Raw genomic sequence first — 20823 nt, forward strand, 5'->3', positions numbered from 1 at the left:
TTCTGCCATTAAGTGTTCTGCCTTGAACAAGTTGCACAAATCCTCTCCATTCATCTAGAAAGACTCAGAACAAGACACACCAACTGAAAGGCCCTGTATTATACTGATATCATATAAAATATCATAAACCCACTGTTGAGTAGCTACAAGTGGCTGTAATGGGCAGATTGGGCACCCTTTGGTGTATGACACTTGAATGAAAGTATCATTTATTCATTGATTAAAGTTAGCCTTTAAATCAGATATATCTCTTCAAATATGTTTAATATTATTTAAGTTTGTGATTACACACCTTGAAATCATTTCATTTGATCAGCTGAATTTTATGAAAAATTCTAAATACACACATATCATCATGATAAAATACCACTAGAAGTCAATAATATTGTTGATATTACTGAATTATCACCCTGCTCGATTCAGTGTCCTTCTCTTTTCTAATTCTGAATTACTTTCCAATACTACATGCATCCTCTACCTTGCAGCCATTGAGTCCCCTCAACTATGTTAAAGGTTTATTTAATGAATGGATGTACTTGTGCAGGCTGTGCTGAACTCTACAAACCGAGGTAAAGCCAATATTATGAATTCTAGCAAAGATATCTCGGCCCTCACATTTACAAAAGGTTACATTTCACACATGCAGTCCATGTATCACCGCAGGGCGGCTTTATATACTACACATGTATCCACAAAGGAGGTCTGACCTTGTGTGACCGTATATATTAAATCTGAAGGCTACGGATATCTCTCAACAAGCCTGCGCACCTATCTGCTTCAGCGTTAATGCACTGTTGTCTTTTAGATTTAATGCGAATCATCTTGGCTCCGGCACCAGTGCCAATGTCCTCAAGGCAAATTTCTGCACATTTATTATTGTGTAATTACAGTGGTTCTAATTCAGATACAAAGGGCACGTGTACAAGTCATCCACTTTTACACCATGTTGACACTGTAATAAATATTAGGAAACAAAACCCAGTGAAACCACACACCATTAGGAAAGTACAGAGCTGAGTTAAAGCCATTATATTGTTATCTCTGTCCTATAATATGCTCTATGGCCAAGAGCAGGTTCATTATTCACTAATTCACTGGGTCTTTTCCTCTTTTTGGCTTTATTGAACTAAACCTTATAATTATTGGTGTGAACTGTAATATGGACATCAGCATAGAAATTTAATTAGTGCTGATAATAGTCAGACAAAACCAGTAATGTGAAGACATCAGTCACTGGAGGTATGATTGGCATTTTTTTTTGCACCAATTCCCTTTTTTGAATTAATTCCTAAGAAAAGATTAACAAAAGAATCTAGGAGATTAATTGATGATGAAAATAATCATTGGTTGCAGTGTGCGTAGAATTCTAATTTTAGCATTTTTACATGCAGTAACTTAAGACAACTGACAAACACTACATACCTTACTAAACCATATGGTGAGCCATCAGCATTTTGAAGACTGACAATGCAATAACTACGTTGTTAAAAATAGCAAGTATACAGCAGTAGCATTTTGGACTGAATAAACATAGTTGATGCAAATGGTTTTTCTTCAAAAAGTAGCCTCAAAACCTAATCTGCTAGTGCTAATAACTGTAATGTGACAGTTTTGGATGACAGACATCTTTTCAATCATATATGTTTAATCTAGAAGCATATTTGCTGCATCTGTTTCCAGCATTTTGTGACTTTACAGTGCAATACATACTGCTGGTTACTTATAAAAGTGATGGTTTAGGAAAGACAGTTAAGATTATTCTGTGGTTGTACCATCTAAACGTCTGGGACACAAATGTAAATGTGACTGTCATCTCCTATTTAGTACCAGCAATCTTTGAGACGACACCAGTAACATTCAGTTAACATTATTCTTTGACTGTAATTAAAAATCCATACTCTTGGAGAAAGAAATAGGTGTTTAAGTAGAATCTAGTTAACAGAGATGCCAAGGAGGCAGTCATGAAAAGTAAAAAAGTACATAAAAACAACCTCCTGGGCTTGTTAAAGGTAGAATAAGGCACGAAAAAAAAAAATCAATAAGAATGCAATCATCTCAGGAGTATTCTCCAAGCATATTCCCCTCTATTCAATTTGTGGTAAAAAAAAAAAAAAAAACAGATTTGGGTGGCAACAGAACAGAGCTCTGTAGAGTGGTGTACTTGTCAAGGTTTGTATGTTTAATAAGGCAAAGACAACAAAGGGAGCAAAAAAAAACAAAAAACGACCAGTGTTTCTTAACAGCGCAAGCTCAGTGACTGTGGGAGCAACAATGAAGCTGGAGTTGTCTTTTTGGGGAACGGCCGAAGGGTTTAGATTGTTACATCAAAGCTGCAGAACAGAAAGAAAGTATCAACAGAGGAGAAACATGAAAACTGAGCTAGGATTGCTGAGTACATTTTCTACACCAGTGCACTGAGTTATAGGGTCTCTTAAACAAGACTAAAGCTTGTATTTCAATGTTCGCCTGAGATCAGACAAATGGCTTGACAGTAGAATATCAACCAGGGTAAAATACCTTCTCACATCATTTAGGTCTATTATTTGTATTCTAGTTTCCAAGCTTATGACCATATTGTAAATTTCCAGGCTGCTAAACACACCTGTGATTCCTGGCTGCTTTGCCTACCAGACCTCACTGGGGAGAGCGTTGACTGCATCCCAGGAAAACACACACACACACACACACACACACACGCACACACACACACACACACACACACACACACACAAATACAAACACACAGACACAAATACAAATACACACACACACACACACTCACCTGCATTATACACACAGACACATACACTTACATGCAAACATACACAATTCAACACAATCAACATTATCCAGAACACCAGATGCGCCACTCAAAAATAATTACTCCCTCTTGATGTTGCCTTTCTGCAGCCCAACAGTTAACCTTGAACATCATCTGATCAATAACTTGTTTTATTGGTCCCAACCCACTCCTTCAACCACTTGTCAAACATAAAATGCATTGACAAACCCGGCCTAAAACCCCGCAGGCAGGCCTGTAGGTAGATAAATACCATGCAATGCCTGCTCACTGTCCATCTGGAAGATGAGGGGAGCGATAGCAATATGGTTCCCACTAAAACCAGTCATTATAATGCTAAATTACTGGTGAAACTTAATGGACCTGCACAAGCTGAATGTAAAGCATTAGAAATGGTCACCTGCCACAGCTAACTGCTGGATTCATCAACTTTATCTGATTCTACTGCCGTCTTGGATTCCCATCTTGGTTATTTCACTGCAGTTTGAAGTGATGAGTGGAAGAGGAAAAGACAGGAAGAAAATAAAAAATGTGAGTTTGAAAACAGGACTTTCGGCAGGTTGCCATGGCATCCAGCAGTTTTGATGCTGATGCAACAGTAACATTAGTGGTGGAATTGTGATTATTGGTCTTAATAAGGTGAAACCTGCTTGTGCTCTCAGCTGCTGCTCAGCCTAAACCCCAAAGGCTATTATGTCTGTTCCAGATGCTATAATCATGGCTGGATCTGGGCACATGGGCTAGTGTGCAATTATCAATTTATCTGTGGCCAAAACATTTCTTTCCTGATGGCTGCTGTGGAGAGGCTGACTGGGTGGGAGGTCATCAGATTCTAAATAGTGGGGAAAGTAAGCTGTGTGTTTTTACAAGCAGGAGTGACATATGTATTGCATGGTTTTCAATAAAGTAAACAAATTGACCAGTAGGTGTAAAAGTGCAAATTGGACACATAGTTTTAGCAGAGAATGTAAAGATATGTTCTTCTTTTAAACAGATAGGGTTTAAGTACATATAATTATGAAGATGTTTATAGATAAAGTGCACTGTTTTACATTTTAAAAATAAATCATAAATCTGCAAAGTATGGTTGACAGTTTCACATGATAAAGTGGTCTCTCTGGCACAGACGCTGTGTTTTCTGAGACGGTGCATGATACAGTACATAGGCAAGTGGAATAAAATTCAGATGTGGAGGAAAAATAGAAAAAAAAGGAGCAGAAAAAAAGACTCACGGAAAGCCGTGTAGAACTCATGCAGGCTGAGGTGTCCATCGTTGTTGTAGTCATCGTAACGCAGCAGGTCCTGCATGGTGCACTCCAGCAGGCTGTCCTCCAGGTGCTCTTTCATAGAGATCTAACACACACAAACACACATAATGTCTTAAATCATGTATCACAACAAAACAAAACCTTATTAATAATCTGCAAGAACATGTAGGAAAGACAGGTGATAAAGGCAATTATATACAGCTACAAAATTCCCCCACCTTATCATAGCCTTTACTTATCGTTTCTCTTATGCCTTGATCTTTTTTTCTATTCCAAGCTATCTGCTGTAAGATAGAGCCACATTATGCACATTCGGTATAAATGTAAATCTGACATTTTTAAAGGGGAGATACCACACACATTTCACATTTCAGTATTCTTCTAACAGGGTAGCCTAGTCTTTTTTTATGAATACAGTATGAACAGCTATGCTTGGCTTGTCTCTTAAAGTACTGAGTGGACGAATCATACTGAGTTATTGTATATGATTTAACATTTATAAAAAGATACAAGATTATAGCGATTAAACCTATAGCCTGTTCATTAAAGCTTTTGTCAAGTGATCAATTTTGGTTCCCAGCTGAAGCAACAGTGATTTGAAATGGATTGCCAACTTGATTATATAGTAAAAATTATGAGTAGTGTTTACAAGGAGCTTTTCATTTCACCAATAATTAGAATAACATTTCCTTCACAGGGAAAATACCTCATGCACAAAAAACATCTCAATCACAGAAACTGACTCATTCTGAGAGCAATTTAATTCTGTTTAAAGGGCGTGGATTTAAAATGTAATCTGACATATAAGTGCTCTTTCTGATGTCTTTCCATTTTAAGAATATCTCTATGCTTACTGCTTAAACATGTGCATACTGCACCTGAGTTAATTCATAGATGTTCCCTTGGGAAGATGCACCACTCCCTCCTCCATTGTTTATCATTTATGAGCGCTCGCTTCCTCTTTCTCTGGGGAACCATCTTTGATTAGGGGATATTAAGCAGTTTTCGAGATAAACAGTTGACTCCGCTTCTGTTCAATAACTCCAGTTTCACTACACACAGCGGTAGCCAATAATAGTGCCAAACGCAGGTCTATCTTTGTGAAAAGACTGCTCGTGCTGGAAAGCGGGATTCTGTGTTCCAAGTGCTTTTGAAGCATATAAACAGGATGCTGTATCAAACTCTACTTTATTTAACACCCATACTTTTGTGGTAACTGTCAATCAAACCCATTGCATTTGCAGTAGAAATGGCCAGTGTAAAAAATTACAAAAAACAACAGCACACACAGCAAAATTGATAAATGTGTTTGCATATACAGTATATAATAAAGCTGAATTACAAATCCTTTCCATTTAATGCAATTTTATTTTTTTAGATAACACCCAAGAAAAATGAAGCCAATTCACTTGAAAAAACAGAATGTGTGACTAATTAAACTATAATGAAAGGTCTATAATTAAGAATGAACAGCAACTTAAGTCAGCACATCCTTCATTAGTGAGACTCCATTCTTTTATTTCAGATATTTTGTATGCCCACCTTTATTTCTGATGACAGATTTGATCCTCCTGGATGATACCAGATTCTTTTCAGCTGCTCTTTGCTGGAGGGGTTTTATTACTCTACCTTTAAAATACTCTAAAGGTATTCTACTGAATTCAGTTCAAGTCATCTTTTCATTCAGTATTTGAGTATACAAACTAGCACTCATAGTGCCATCTATAAATGTCATCTCTCCTATACCTTTTGCAGTCATGCAGCCCCATATCAGCACACGCCCACATCCATGATTCACGGTCTGCACTATAAAGTCACTGTGGTAGTCCCGGCCAGGTCCACGCCAAACATGCTGGACCCCATCCAAACAAATTTATTTGTAGCATTTAAATTACTATCTCAAGGTGAAATTTTATAATAATAATAATAATAATAATAATAATAATAATAATAATAATAATAATAATATCTTTATTTAAATAGCACTTATCAAAACAAAGTTACAATGTGCTTCACAAAGAATCACAGAAATGTAATAAATAAATAAATAAACAAAGCCAGCCTGACAATAATTAAAAATAGTACAACTCACAAAACAGAATAAAACTAGAATCAAGTAAAATCAGGGAAGGTGATGCTATAAAGGTACATTTTGAGCTTAGATTTAAAAGAAGCTACTGACTCAGCAAGCCTTATTTCCTGGGACAGGGTGTTCCAGAGCCTCGGGGCTCTTATTCAAAAGCTCTGTCCACCTTCGTCTTCAGCTGAGAGTCTACAACAGATAGAAGACCCATGCCCGAGGATCTCAAAGTAAGAGCTGGGTCATACGGGGATAAAAGTGCTAAGATATAATGAGGAGTCAGACCATTTAGTGCCTCATAAGTAATTAAAAAAACCTTGAAATTTACTCTAAAATGTACTGGAAGCCAGTGTAAAGAGACTAAAACCACGGTGATGTGTTCAAACCTTTTTACTCTGGTTCAAAACCTGGCAGCTGAGTTCTGTACTGATGTAAATTGTCTCGCCCTAACAGGTGCAACAAAACTAACAGGAGAGTGAGGGAGCTGGCCACCTCAATTTGTGAATCATTATATTGACCTGATTTCTTTATCTTTGTCTTTACCTGCTTTAGTTTAAGAACACGCCTATTCTAGTAAAGTGGTTCAGTTCGGTTGGCTCAAACTTGATTGATGCATATATTCAAGCAGAATACGTTGACGAGCAAACATAAGGCTGCACTGGGCTTGACTTATGGAAAACTGTTTAATTTCTTATTTTATATTTTGAAGTCAGGCAGATATACAGACGACTGTACTTAGATTCATGTTGATTCATTAATTCTTTCAGTGACTCAGCATTTGGACTAAAGATAGTTATTTGCCATTTTTTCAACCACTCATGTTATTTTTTTCTACTTCCTAAACAAAGCTAAAATTTCAGGAAGAAAACAATTCATGTGTCATTGGCTGAGTCAATAAAGAGCCTCGCTGGCAGACAGCAGGTCAATATCAGATTTCACTCACCAAATGAGAGCAATGCGGGTGTATCGAAATGCACAGATAGATCAAACTAGACCATGCATGCGGAAGAAAATGAGACGTGATGCTCTCTTGTTCGTCTGATGATGGCATACCACAAAGTTTATGTATTTATTTATTAAGATTCTTTAATTTTGAGTATGACTATGGACCTCAGGAAGAGTAGCTGTTACCAGGGTAACAACCACTGGGAATCCAAATAAATAATTAACTACTTGATTACTTTTATAAGTTTAAAGTCTGTTTTAAGGCAAAAAAAACCCCTAACAAAACTACTACAGTACAGTACACAGTAAGTTTCATGTTTAATTCTATCAACTATGATTTTCAACCCTAAAAATATTGGCCTGTCCTTGTTTTCTCTTCCAATTGATTCTGTACAGAGCTGCACATGTGACACAGCAGATTAAGGGATGTGACAAACTTTTTTCTGTTGCTGCCTACAGCAGACTGCAGCCATGTGTTCACTGACACAGACTGATCTGACCTTGGGCATTTGAATAAAATATTTCAAAGCCAAGGTACAGGACTTTACCCTCTAAAACCATCTGTGACAACAGACATATCCTAAACTGGAGACAGTCTGGATGGATGACTGGAATTCATCTTTGAATTCCTTTGATCCTGAAAAGCATTATCTCAGTGAAGCTTCCTCTATGAATTCCTACAGGACAGAATGTCTTATCTAAAGATTTCCTGGCAACATGTCAATATTAGTAATTGCCAGCTGTGATTGATCTAAATCTTTTGTTGGATCTTCAACACAGCTTTGCCATAAAAAGGATTTTATTATCCATTTTTGCCTCTAGAACTAGGCCAGAAATCACTCAGTCCCTTTACATTTAAAAAGGGACAAAACCGTGTTGTCATTTACAACTGCAGTTATGACAAAAGATTAATTACTGTGGCATTTTTGAGACTTTATTTAGTTGCACTCATTCATATTCACCTTCTAAAAAGCTTGGTTTTGCTTTGCCATTATACAACCCCTCTTTCACTTTACACATAACAATAAAGAGCTACGGCAGCATTTAAACTCTTGGGCATCAAAACCATGATGCATTTTAAAAAGTTAATGCCGGTAGTGAGTCTGACACGGCTCACTACATTCTGGCTAAAGTCACTGAGATCCTAGCATTAGTTGGGATGAGTCTAATTAACACCCATCTCTGATGCCTATTTCCTGATACCAGATGATGCCCACAGTAATTTCATTTCCTCACCCTGCAAATGTCAGTGCCAATCCGTTCCACAGTCTCCCCACTATTTCCCCATCACAACCTGATCAGATAACCACAGTAAATATTTTTCATTGTCTAACAAAATAATAAAATGTTGCAGCCACGTCATACTTTTTATTGCAGTCACTAAAATGGCAACATGGTTTGACCACATGATCAACATTCAATATTAAATCTTGTAGCAAGACAATTTAAAGAAGAAAAAAAATATGTATGAGGCTAGAATGTCTCTTTTATTCAGCATCTGAAAACTTGTTAAAATAAGAACATTTTCTCATTTTACTGAGAAACTGAGTTTATACTTATACACTGGCTGCCTCTTAGCTACAGTATTGAATTTAAAAATCCTGATGTTCACTGTCAGAGAACTGAGATCGTCTGACCAAAGACTTCTGTCTGTCCTGAGATCCACGACTAAGTGTTATTCGGACAGGGCCTTCTCTATCGCTGCCCCAAAATAATTAATTCTCTTCCTCCCACCATCTGATTCTCCCCAACTACTGAGATCTTCAAGAGTCATCTTCAAACATACTTCTACTCATTAGTGTTTAACTTAACCAGCTCAGGTATTTCTCCTGAAGTCTCTGTTGGTCTGTGTTGACACTAAGGGCTCTATGTGACCATGTGCCTTTACTTGTATTATTAGTATTATTTATCATCACTCTGATTTTTCCTCTCTTCTATTGTGTTTGTTTCCTTCTTTTGTTTTTGTTTTCCTCTGTGTGTGCTGTAAAGCACTTTTGGATCAACTGTGTTGTGTGTAAAGTGCTATAAATAAAGTTGAGTTGACTTGAGTTATAATTTTTTGTCATTGTGGCAGCAATACACTTTGTACTTTTTCAACTTACATTCTTCCTCGTAAACTGCTCTAGTTTTCTTGGATGAGGATTGAAATCTGTTTTCGTTGGTGCCACACACGGTATCTTCACTACTCTCACATAATCAAACTGAGGTAATAAATGCTCCTAAGTTCAGGAAAACTTTTCCCAACACGGATGGTATACAGTAAATGCATTTCACAATTCTACACCTCTGTAAAACTCTCACTGAGAGGTATTTTCTGGGCATATGGTAAATGGACTGTATTTGTATAGCCCCTTTCTAGTCTAGACCACTCAAAGCGCTTTTTACACTATGAGTCACATTCACTCATTCACACACATTCATATGCTGACGGCAGGGGCTACCATGCGAGGTCCCAACCTGCCTATCAGAGGGAATCTAATCATTCACACACATTCAGACACTGGTGACACAGCAATCAGGAACAATTTGGGGTTCAGTATCTTGTCCAAGGACACTTCGACATGCGGACTGGAGGGAATCGGACCACCGATCTTCCGATTAGTGAACCCACTCTATCTCCTGAGCTTCATAGCCCTCCCTTGCTCATAAGCCTTCTTTCTCAAAGTCCTAACCAGTCATCTGTTCATCCATAAAGCTATCTTATTATTCAGGCCATCTCACCTCGATACCAACCTTTTCCAGCTCATCACTGACCAGCCGGCCGTTCTGGTCCACATCCAGGTATTTGAACATAGTGTCCACCAGTGCTCTCTTCTCCTCCATGTCTCTCTGCTGGCTCTGCTCTCCAGTGTTCAGGGTTTTAGGTTGCATATCCAGCAGCATACTCTTCAGCCTGTTGTACTCTGACATGGTGCATGCATTGCCTACAAGAACAAACACACAGAAATGGAAGAAAAGACATTTGATTAACCTCAATTATATAAGCCGAAGCCTTTGGATTGTAGCTGTAAATTGGATTTAATGTGTTTGTGTGTTTAACAGAGGGAGGAGGGGAAAAAGGCAAGAGGGACAGATAGTGTGTGTGCATGGTTTATGTGTCCTTGAGTGTTTACTCATTTAAAAATGTAAGTTTTTTGTTTGCATAATTTGTCTGACAGCTTTTCGGTGCAGGGGGTCCAATTAATTACAAGTAATCCTTGAATCCACATGAAAACAAAAGGTAAACATCCTGATTTAGACCCTCTCAAGCTTCTTGTCCTCCTTTGCTATGGGATTAGAGCTCATGCTCAAACCAGATTCGGCGTCTAGCTCTTGATTCTCTGCAAGGCTCTGCCTGATGAGGATGTGCAGAGGAAATGAGAGACCACAAATTAATCACGGGCAGCACTCTGCATTTATTTTTTCACACTTGAAATCAATAATTATGCAAAACACGTCTGTCACATGCTGTGAGGGACTTGATACTAATGGAGAATAGGCAAGCAAGCAAATAAGCGCCAGACACAGAGAGGGAGAAGACAAGGTTTTTCTTTTCTCTATAACCTGAGTCTGATGACAGCATGAGACATGCTGAAGGGTGGGAGGGAGATCTACGTGCAAATCAGAAACATGGTGATGAGAGAACAAAATATAAAACACTTTTCCACATGAATAAATCATTAGGTGACGTCCCTCCCCGATGACTGCAGAGCAGGAGACCCAACAACTATCAAAGCTAATGAACACAAAATGAGGGGACACGATTAACCTATAAGAAAAAGTTTAGTCCCAGCATCTCCATTTGGTTCCAAACTCGTAGCTGTGGGAAGTGCTGCCAAAGCATAACTACAGTTGTTAGCATAACTGTCACTGCAGCAAAGTCAGCAAGGGTTCAACTAGGCTACAGCAGAACGACAATGTCCCCTGCTGTGGTACTCTATGTTTAAGTGCATATTAAAGATGCACATATTTTCAAGCTTATGCATATGTGCATACAGACACTGACAAACAAAGGGTTTCCTGGTGTGCAAAATGTCTCTTCATTACAAAGAAAAGCTCAGGGTGACTTATGATTAAGTCCTTAACAACCTCTAAGACCACATGCTCTCCATTTATCTCAAATGCTTGACTGGACACTGGGATGGCAAGCAGGCTAGTGAAGACAAATCTGGCCTTGGTCTAATGTTGTCTTACTGTCAAGAAATCCCATTAATAGACCAATTCCAATAATGTGTTAGTCTGTCTCTGAATACTTTCCAACTTCCCTACCGTCTGCATCACCCAGCCCTGACCTATTGATTCCTACTCAATGTACAAATCTTTAAAGTCCAGTCACATATATAGTTTTTCTAAAACAGGGTGCATGATTTCCTAAAACAGCTGTGCACTGTAACTAGTAGCAAACATACCTCGAACGGGAGTAAACAATGACTAAGTTGGGGACTATTTTAGGCTGTGGATTCATACATATTTTGTGCTATAGTGAGTATTTCCAGCAGCACGATTCAACTCAACTTCCTATGTGCATATGCCTGTGTGTTTGGGTTAATTGCCTTCATAAAAGGGTCAAAAGATAATTTTAAGGATGTTTGAACAAGAACTTTTGGTCCAACTCTGCTCTGATGAATCGCATACAGGAGGAAGTGACAGCAGGCATGAAATTATTAGACTGGAACTCCTTAAGCTTAGGTTAGGAGGGCATCTAAATACTTAGATTCGGTAATCAAGTACATCTATCAAACGTGTTGGACACCAAGATATTAAGGGAAGTCATCAGTCCAATAAATCTCAGTTATCTCCTGCTTGTCTGGCAGGATTGCATGATGTTTGGTAGAAGCACATGCACATTCATCATAGATGAAGCCCATGTACTTACAGTCACACATCAATACACATTCAAAGACAAAAGCTAAAGGAGCACACACACCTCTCAACATTGGCGATCCTTGTACTTATTACAGATGAAAGACTCACACACCCACACTACAAAGACAATGTACACTCTTCTCTGCTAGCTGGCAGTCAAGTCAAGGTCTTGGCTAAATCCCTGTTCAGTGTTATTCCTGTGAGGGGAATGAGGCGTGAGATAGATCAGACATGAGGGATCATCACCTAGCTGTCATCCCAGCTCCTGTTCTGTAAGGACAGAAATAAAACACCCCTCACACTGATTTACATCTTGTCACACATAGAGAGAACAATCTCCTCTTTGCTCAGACTTACTTTGCTCTCACAAAAATATCACAAAAAATATAAAAAGACTTTTAAACCAAAATTCTATTTTACATGTAAATTAATATATATTTTAAAGGCACTTTAGAGACTTATGAAAGAAGACACAAGTTCCGCTACTGACAAAGGTTGATTGAGGTCATAAATTGCTTCAATGCCCTTATGACCTTCTTCCATCTTCAGGTACACCTTATATCCTTTGTCCACAGTGAGAAAGTGAATGTTACACCTGGATGTTACAGTGAATCACTTTCTCTTACTTTGCTGGAGTGAATGTCCTTTGATTTAGTCTTTCTCATTCTGCTGAGCACAGCAGCTGCAGCAGTGGCAGAGAAATATATGTCTGTATTACAGTGCATCCACCCTTGACTCTAACACTGTTTTATTGTTCTAGAGGGACCAGGACTCTCTTTATTGCCCGTTTGAAATGTTAGCTGCTTAAGTGAGTGATCCGAAGCTACTCGCACCATGGACGCCCAATGTCCCGAAGACGGAGCTTCTCACCACCGCTCAGAGCATTCTCCAAGCTCATACTTTATTTGTGTCAGGCATAGGAAAACAAACGGAGAGAGGAGGAACCAGAGAAGAGAGTCCCTGTTGTGCCTATTTTGCTCATTTCCAGTTGTATATTTTCATTCTGGGACTCCACTATAGCTTTGTATGATTCACAGTCCAAAAAACTCCTTATTTATCTTATACTGGCCCTTTATGCAGCCCCTCAGTTCAGCCTGTCTCTTAATGGGCAGTTTTAGCTCCTGTCTCTTCAAGGCCCCCCTCCCAATGAGCCCATGCTGTTCTGATTGGCCAGCTTTCCGGAAGCCTGCCAAGGGGCAGCTGTACCGGAGTTGTGTTAAGTTACCGCTGATGCAAACTCAACATTTCCTTCTTTACTGCTTCATATTGAAAGCTTTTATATGACTACATAATGGGGGACTTTTATTGTTAAGAATTTACAGGAAATGAAAGGTGTACCTCAACGAATTAGTGGAGCTTTGTCAGCGGCACTAAAAACCAGTCAAAACAACAAGATATGGACATATTTGGAGCTCTTTATTCAGCAGATCACTTACAAATAATGCAGGGAGGAATAGTACAAGTGGAAAAAGCCACAGTGATGATGATGTTTGATGAAGGGCTGAAGACAACCAGCACACCTCCAACAGGTTAACGACTTATTTTCTTTCTCTGCTGTGTAATGGAGAAACCTTTACAGCATGCCAACTTGACTCGAGTCATGGCTCGGTATGACTACCCCCAAAACAATGGAAAAATGTCACAATGTTAGTGGAGCAGTGTAGTGAACTTGTGCACTGTGCGTGGAGCAGATGACCATATAAAGAAATTTGCTTTTTGCTAACAGGGATTACTTCTACATACCTCGTTATCTGACAGTTTGGCTATGTTTAATATCAACATCCAACAGTGTAACATTATATGTATGAATGAAAATAAGGAAAAACATAATAAGTCCCCTTTAAGGGAATGACCTGTGTTAGAGGACAAAAAGTCATAGACATTAAAAAAAAGTACTGTATGAAAAAAGTCCATAGTATAAATTTTACTCCAGAAAACCAGTAACTTTCCAAATGTTGCCACTATGTCTGCTGACAGGAGGTGCAGTAATGTTATGAAGCTTGTGAACTACTATTTTAAAATTCAATTAGCAGCATGATGACAATTATTATTAATCTATTTATAGATCACTTTTTAAACAAGAGGCATCAAGTTCTTTCCAGAGTTGGTCTGGTCTGCTGTCAAATATTGCTGGCCAGGACAATTTTTTCATAATTCCAGTGGAGAAATTCCCAGGGTTTAAGCAGTCATACATCCACTGCAATTCAGATGTCTATGAGTCAAAAAAGCAAAAAAAAAAAAATTCTCTTGTACTTCTTATTGAATGAGTTCTTGGCTCTGGCTAAAAGACAAAGGGAGGGAAAGGAAATCCAAGGCATCAATCCTTCAGTTAAAGAAACCTCCCTACAATGCCCTCCAGGATGTAAAACTGCTCTCTGTTAAATTTATGTCTGCCTGACCTCCTCTGGCTGAAATGATGGGATTATTTACTGCCATGCCGTCTGTGTGCTGCTAATATGCGATGGTAATGGACCCCTCTTCCAGATAATTATGAATATGATGGACACTCTTTGCTCCTGAGGGCAGCAAGGGCTACGAGAGCCGAACCAATCTGAGAAGGGTGACAGAAGTCACAGGAGTCTCATATTGCATAATCGCAGTTGGCAGCTGTTTAATTCGGCTTACTGTGAGCTTCATAGTCTATCCAGCTTTTCTTCTATGACTGCTGTGACTGAAAACAATTAAACTTTTAACTTTCTTAATATTCATCATACTATATTTTCTGTGTGTTGTATGTAAAGTTACAGTCTTCTGTATGACAAGTGTGAAAAGGTCAAGTCAGTTGAAAATACTATCAGAGCATAACTTACATACATGGCTAAAGGTAAATGATAGAGAATAGAATAGAAATCACATGACCTTGCAATATTTTCAAGAAATAAAGAAATAAACACCGCACTGTTTGAATTTGATTGGGGTTTGGAGGAGTCAGCTGGTACAATCAGTTGTGAGCTGTCATAGCTGACAAGGAATTAAATATCTTGTTCAGAGTGATGGTTTAAACTACATTCTTGTTTTCAAAATGCATATCCCGTCCCATATGGGACTGTTCTTAGGAACTTATTATTGATAGTGTGAGCAATAATCCCCTATCAAAAGAGCTAAAAAGTGATGATTCATATTTTAAAGAGACTCCTACATTTCTCAGCTAATAACATAACTCCCACTGATTTAAAATGATGCCTCTAGATTTCTTGAGTACAGGCAAGCTGTCTGCCAGTTTGCCTCACCATACATTCAGCAGAGTGGATCAGTGTGTGCTCAGAAAGCCTTATCAGAGTCTGTGCAGCTTGGCACAGACTAAATGAGAAACCCATTGCAACACTGAAGTTATTGGCAAAGCAGTGAAGGAGAAATAGTACAGTAGCATTCAAACTCTGCCTGCCTGTCTGCAAGCCTATCGTCTAGAACTGGCTTCTCAAACTGCACATCAGCACTATACACCTCAGCCCTATATCTCTTCCTCTCTCGCCCACTGGATCCGACTCTTTCACTTTTACTTACTCACTCTCACAGAGAATCCCGTCTGTCTAAGGAAGAATATACAGCGGCATACAGAGTTTAGTAACTACACGGGCTCCAACGACATCCCTGTTGCTGTCTTTGACTGAAGTACCAAGTAAATACTTACTATCATAATAATTACAAGTATTATTGTTATTGTTGGCATTGCTGCTGCTGGTATTTTAGTAATTAGTGTTGCAAAAAATTCTGCTGAGCCCCCATTTCAAACGTAATTACATTGTCTACATGGTCAGTGCTTTTTACACTTTTTTTTCTTTGATCATGAATGATCACGCTGCAAGTTGTTCTGTATCATACTGAGGCTAATTTACTCAGCAGGTATGGCTGGTTTTTACAATTCTCCCTTGAGTTAAGGTTGTAAGATTGTTTTTTGTTCTTAATTGGTTCTAATTAATCACTTAATTAGCATATTAGTCACTGCATGGATGCTGAATTTGGGTTTGATTATGTGTTCAGTGAGTTGTAGCTGTTGTAGTCTTGAATCCGTGTAATGGATAGAAGTATTCATGCTTACACTACAGAAATAGTTCATTACTGGTTTCATGACAATGTTTTCAATAACTTGGAGCTCATAGCCAATAACTATGTCAGTCTCTTTGCTTTGGGTGGTTCTTTCTTTCTCTATTAAGATTGTGGAACACACGCCCTGTTTGGTGTTCGAACAGTGGAGCCAGTAAAGTGTGTGGAAGGAGTTTTTTGTTTTAAATGAGTGACTGCCTGCCACAATAGTTGACTGACAGAGTGCTACTGATCTCTCAAAATCACCAAACTGGATACAACTACAGTATGATGTGTTTTCTTTGAATCTGAACAAGACTTACCATAAGAGTGTGCACACTTATAACCGCTAAAGATGATGGCCAAAGCTACAAAAAGAGGACCCATTCATTCAGAACATTCATGCCCATACAATCAGTCAAACTAATAATTCATACTTAGGGCTGTGACTAACGATAATTCGATTAATCTGATGATAATTTTCTCAATTAATTGGTTGATTGTTTTGTCTATAAAATGTCAGAAAATAGTGAAAAATGCTTGTTCATGCTCATGGTGATGTTTTCAGATGTCTTGTTCTGTTTGATCAACAGTCCCAAATCCAAAGATATTCAGTTGACTATCATATATGACATAGAAACGCTTCAAATCCTCACATTCGAGAAGTTGCAACCAGTTAATTTTTGGCATTTTTGCTTAAAAACGATTTCATTATTAAAATAGTTATCAATTAATTTTCTGTCGATGGACTAATCGGTTAATCTACTAATCATTGCAGCTCTTAATACATTTAATAAATGTAACCAATATAAAAGGAGTTAATTCTCCAAACATGCTTAGAGCAAACGTACCTTGAGAAAGCAAGGGGAAAAAAATGATTTCCTCTCATTTGAGCAGAGCTTTTTAGCATTATTGGAGAATGAAGAACATATTCAGTCTTAACCAACAGCTGCCATTAGCTTAATTCTGCCCAGACATTTTCCTAGCTATTTCCTGCAGAAATGTATTAATTGCAATTTATTATTTTCTGCTCAAAATTTTTCATGCTCAATAACACAGCAGGTGGTTTCTCACAAATTGCAGTCCAGTCAAACAGCTAGTCGGCTCCTGTCTGCATGCAGTTTTGGTTTTAATGGTGGCCTACTGCCTAATGCAGACTAAAGAGGCCTTCTCTGATTGTATGAACTATATACTGTGTGACCCATAAGGCCAATAAAAATGAACAGAGTTTATTCAGTGCAGGGTTAACAACAACAACAACGCAAAGAACAATCAGATCCTCTATGGCACATACAGAATGTAAATACAGTTGCACTTGCACCCTCAGCCCTGGTGAAAGTGGATTTAGCAAAAGAAAATAATTACCAAGCCCCCTCTCTGGCTAATAGATTGAGACTGGGAACAAGCTCAGGCGTTGATTACATTTTTAGCATCCGTCCTCCTCCCGCCCATACACCTGCAGTGTAAGTTACAGTAATCTCAAGGCCTTTCATAGCCCTTGCTGAGGCCTGCAAGCTGCCGGCTGATGATCCCACGAGTATACAGTTTTTAAATTGCCTGGATGTGGGGACTGGAGGAGATGGTCGCCTCTGGCTGTATGTGGCCTAACTGAACCCTACTGATGACAGAGAACCCCAGACTAACATCCAACATTACCCTGCTCAAATGCCGCAGTGACCTTGTGGGGAAAGTTTCAGAGGCAAAGAAAGAGTGGCTGATTTTAAGTAGGCCTAACTCAAAGTGGGAATTAGACTGAAAGTAAACAGTTTAATCTCTCCGTACGTCTCCATTACAGAATATACTTTAAGGGAGAAAGTGTAAATATTTTTTTCTGTGTCCTCCTTACATGTGGAATTTAAGTTGGATTTATCTTGGCCTTGATAGTTCACCTTGAAGCTTTTTTATTTACTACTTCAGTATTTTTAGCCAACATAATACCAACTCCTCCAAATATGTCCTTCTGTTTCTCACTGACTTCCAAAACAACACAAGCATGTGTTCTGATTTGTCAGCCCTATCACCAAGATGACACCATTTGTCAGTGCCTGCCAAACCGTTACCTAGGACATTTACAAAAAGTATTCGTATGATCTGATCTCACTTGCCAACACTATGACTAAGGTTTGGCTGGGTACAGACATAAAAACCACTCAGTGAAGTTTGACAAAATAATTCTTACTCATGGTCCATTTACTACCTTTTTCCCGAGATTTCAGCCATATTTCACAGCTTTCATCAGTGAAGGGAGTTTGCTAAGTTGCCATCACATGACCTAAATATAAAACTTTGGTTCAGATTACGTTGTCAAACTACTGTTTCCAAGGTCCAAAAAGAACTAGGTTACAGTTAGATAAAGTTCAGGAACAGACTGACTTGGTTAGGGAAAAATCACCTGTCACAGTTAATGGAAACCAATACTGACTGTAGGTAGGAAATGGGAAACATTTTGTCCCTGACAGACAAGCATCACAATTCACATGGCTGCTGGAGGTCTCTGCCAGGTAAATGTAAACATATATTGTTTTAGGCATTTGAACAAATGAAATATGCTGTTGTTTTTCCTGTGAGTACAGACAGCTTTCCCTCCCTATTCAGTATAGCTCAATGTTGTATTTTGATTTAGGTGGGAGGGTTTAGAGAGTTGTGGAGATAAAATTCTATCCATTTTATATATGTATACTGTACATTGTTTTAAAAAGTGATTACTATATGGCCTCTTTTTTAAGAATGTCCATGACCAGATATGCCTGTTAGTTTGCAGTAATTTGATTTAACACAACTTTATACTGAAGGTCTGTAAACTAGTTTTTGACAAAGGGTGCCTCTACAAGACAATACAACAAAATCTGCTAATAAAGCAAATTAGCTGATATTGAACTTAAATGGTGAAAATTCCCAAACAAACTGCAATTAATCAAATACCGAAAACCAAGTGATACCCTGTGAATCAGGGGCTTTTAGGAGCCCTGCTATCCTCAGTTGTATTCCAGTCATAGATACATACATATATACTTGAAAGGTATGCTAATCAACAAAGACGAAGGCTAAGGATTTGGGGAACATACGGATATGTTCTTTATAGTCAGCTTCAATCTTTATATAATCATTATTATCTAATCATCAAGTACTTGCAAATGAGACCAATTTAACACAAGACATGGTTCCAAGTCGTGATCACGAGCAGATAATATATCAAGCAAGCCAAATTTTCAGTGCTACTAACCATGGCTTTGACATTGATTTGAGGGGATGTCATTACAAAATATGGTCATCAAAATCAAAGATCTCAAACCATTAACTACAAAATTCATTACATGGCAAATTTTGTAGAGCAGTTGAGAGATAACCATGTGGTGTAAAGAGTAGAGTAAGTGATCCATGCAGATGAAATTGCAGGAAACTTTCCACTTGTACAGAAATCTGAGGAAAACTTAAAACCAAAAAGTAGAAGCAAGTATAAAGAAGAAACTCTTCAAATGACAATCACCACGGGTAAAATAATGAGGGTGTATGGCGTCCTCACAGTTGGCAGGTGTGAGTATTCTTTTTTCCATGTACGAATGTGCAGATCAGTGCTGTAGAATAGTGACACTTGAAAAACAACAAAAAAGGAACAAGAGGAAGACAAGGAATGTACGCTGAGAAGGCAGCTTTTATTCTTTCCCTTCCGTCAAAGAGAAGAAGGTTCATCCCTTTTATCTGTGAGTTTTATCTTTCATCTAAATTCTGTCTGTGAACGTATGCCTTAAGAAGACTCTTCATCTTTCATTCTTTTTTTTTCTCTATAGGTCACAACTTTGCTTCAGTGGCAAAGGCTGAAGTATTCTGCGGAGGAGTTTGACAGGAGATTCATTTATTTCACGTAAATGTAGCAGATTCAACAGCTAACTACGCATCAATCGATGCTCAAGGTGCAATGATGACACTGAAGTGTAATATCATTCATACTTATTGTTTACCAGACTTTGATTTTTTTTAAAGGGTTCTTGGTAAAAGTATGGAAGACTTTTTAATGCTTAAAATCATCATTTGAGTTGAAACGGGAATTGAATAATGCTATCAAATATTTCAGGCAGAAAATATGCTGCATACAAGGCATTTCTTTTATATTTTAAATAAAATATTCATTTTATTAGTAATCATTCAAAGCATAAACCCACTGCATAAAAGGTAAATTAATTTGGTCTCTAATGTTTCCCCAACAGGCAAGATGAATTGGGTTGCAATATTTGAGTCTCTACCATCATGCAATATCAATGGTGTTTTTATTACCATCAGATGAAGAAAACATAGGGAGCTAATTTCAACTCTGATGACAGCCCTCAATTGTAATGAGTATGTTTCCCCCTGAGCTAATGAGATACAGTGCAATCAGTTGATAATGTGGCCATTTGTTTCCCTCCCAATAATTACAGTACAGTCATTTGCTTGTTGGTACACAAAGGTAAGGATATTTTCTCCACGCTTTTCGTTCTTTAAGTTCATTACTGGGTCATTAATTACAGCTGACTGCACTTTCAAGTGTAAGGCAAATGTTGTAGGTTAGACATTCAGGTTTTCTGTGTTTGCCATGCAAAATGAAGGCACAGATGAATATTTTTGTGTGTTGCATTTTATTCTTTAATATGTTATAAATTGTACAACAAATTTGAAATTTCCTACAAAACTCTTCTTGTTCTTATTCTGCCCTTGTTTGTAGCAGACCTTCAAAGCAGGTGTGATAAGGTTGATACTGACTCTTCTTGTGATGACTGCATAATTTCCTACATGAAACACTTGTCCTTTGGTAGGTCCAAGTGGAGCTGAAGCAAAACATATCACTATTTTTTCCACGGTAAACAACTGTATTTTACAATGGCTAT

At 38.2% G+C, this 20823-nt stretch overlaps 1 protein-coding gene across 4 annotated transcripts in view; it reads right to left on the reverse strand.

Moving 5' to 3' along the window:
* fstl4 (follistatin-like 4) overlaps positions 1–20823 on the reverse strand; it is a 236831-nt gene that overhangs the window by 67319 nt on the left and 148689 nt on the right. For 2 of the 4 annotated variants that reach the window (XM_044371293.1, XM_044371294.1), the window contains 2 exons: positions 9827–10017; positions 4033–4153 (listed from right to left, as the gene is read on the reverse strand). In XM_044371293.1, the coding sequence (XP_044227228.1) occupies positions 4033–4153; positions 9827–10017 (312 nt within the window). Of the gene's footprint in view, positions 1–4032; positions 4154–9814; positions 10018–20823 lie in introns of all 4 variants that reach the window. The other 2 variants (XM_044371291.1, XM_044371292.1) reach the window with 1 other exon arrangement.

This window comes from Thunnus albacares, chromosome 13, assembly GCF_914725855.1.
Source record: "Thunnus albacares chromosome 13, fThuAlb1.1, whole genome shotgun sequence".
NCBI lineage: Eukaryota > Metazoa > Chordata > Actinopteri > Scombriformes > Scombridae > Thunnus > Thunnus albacares.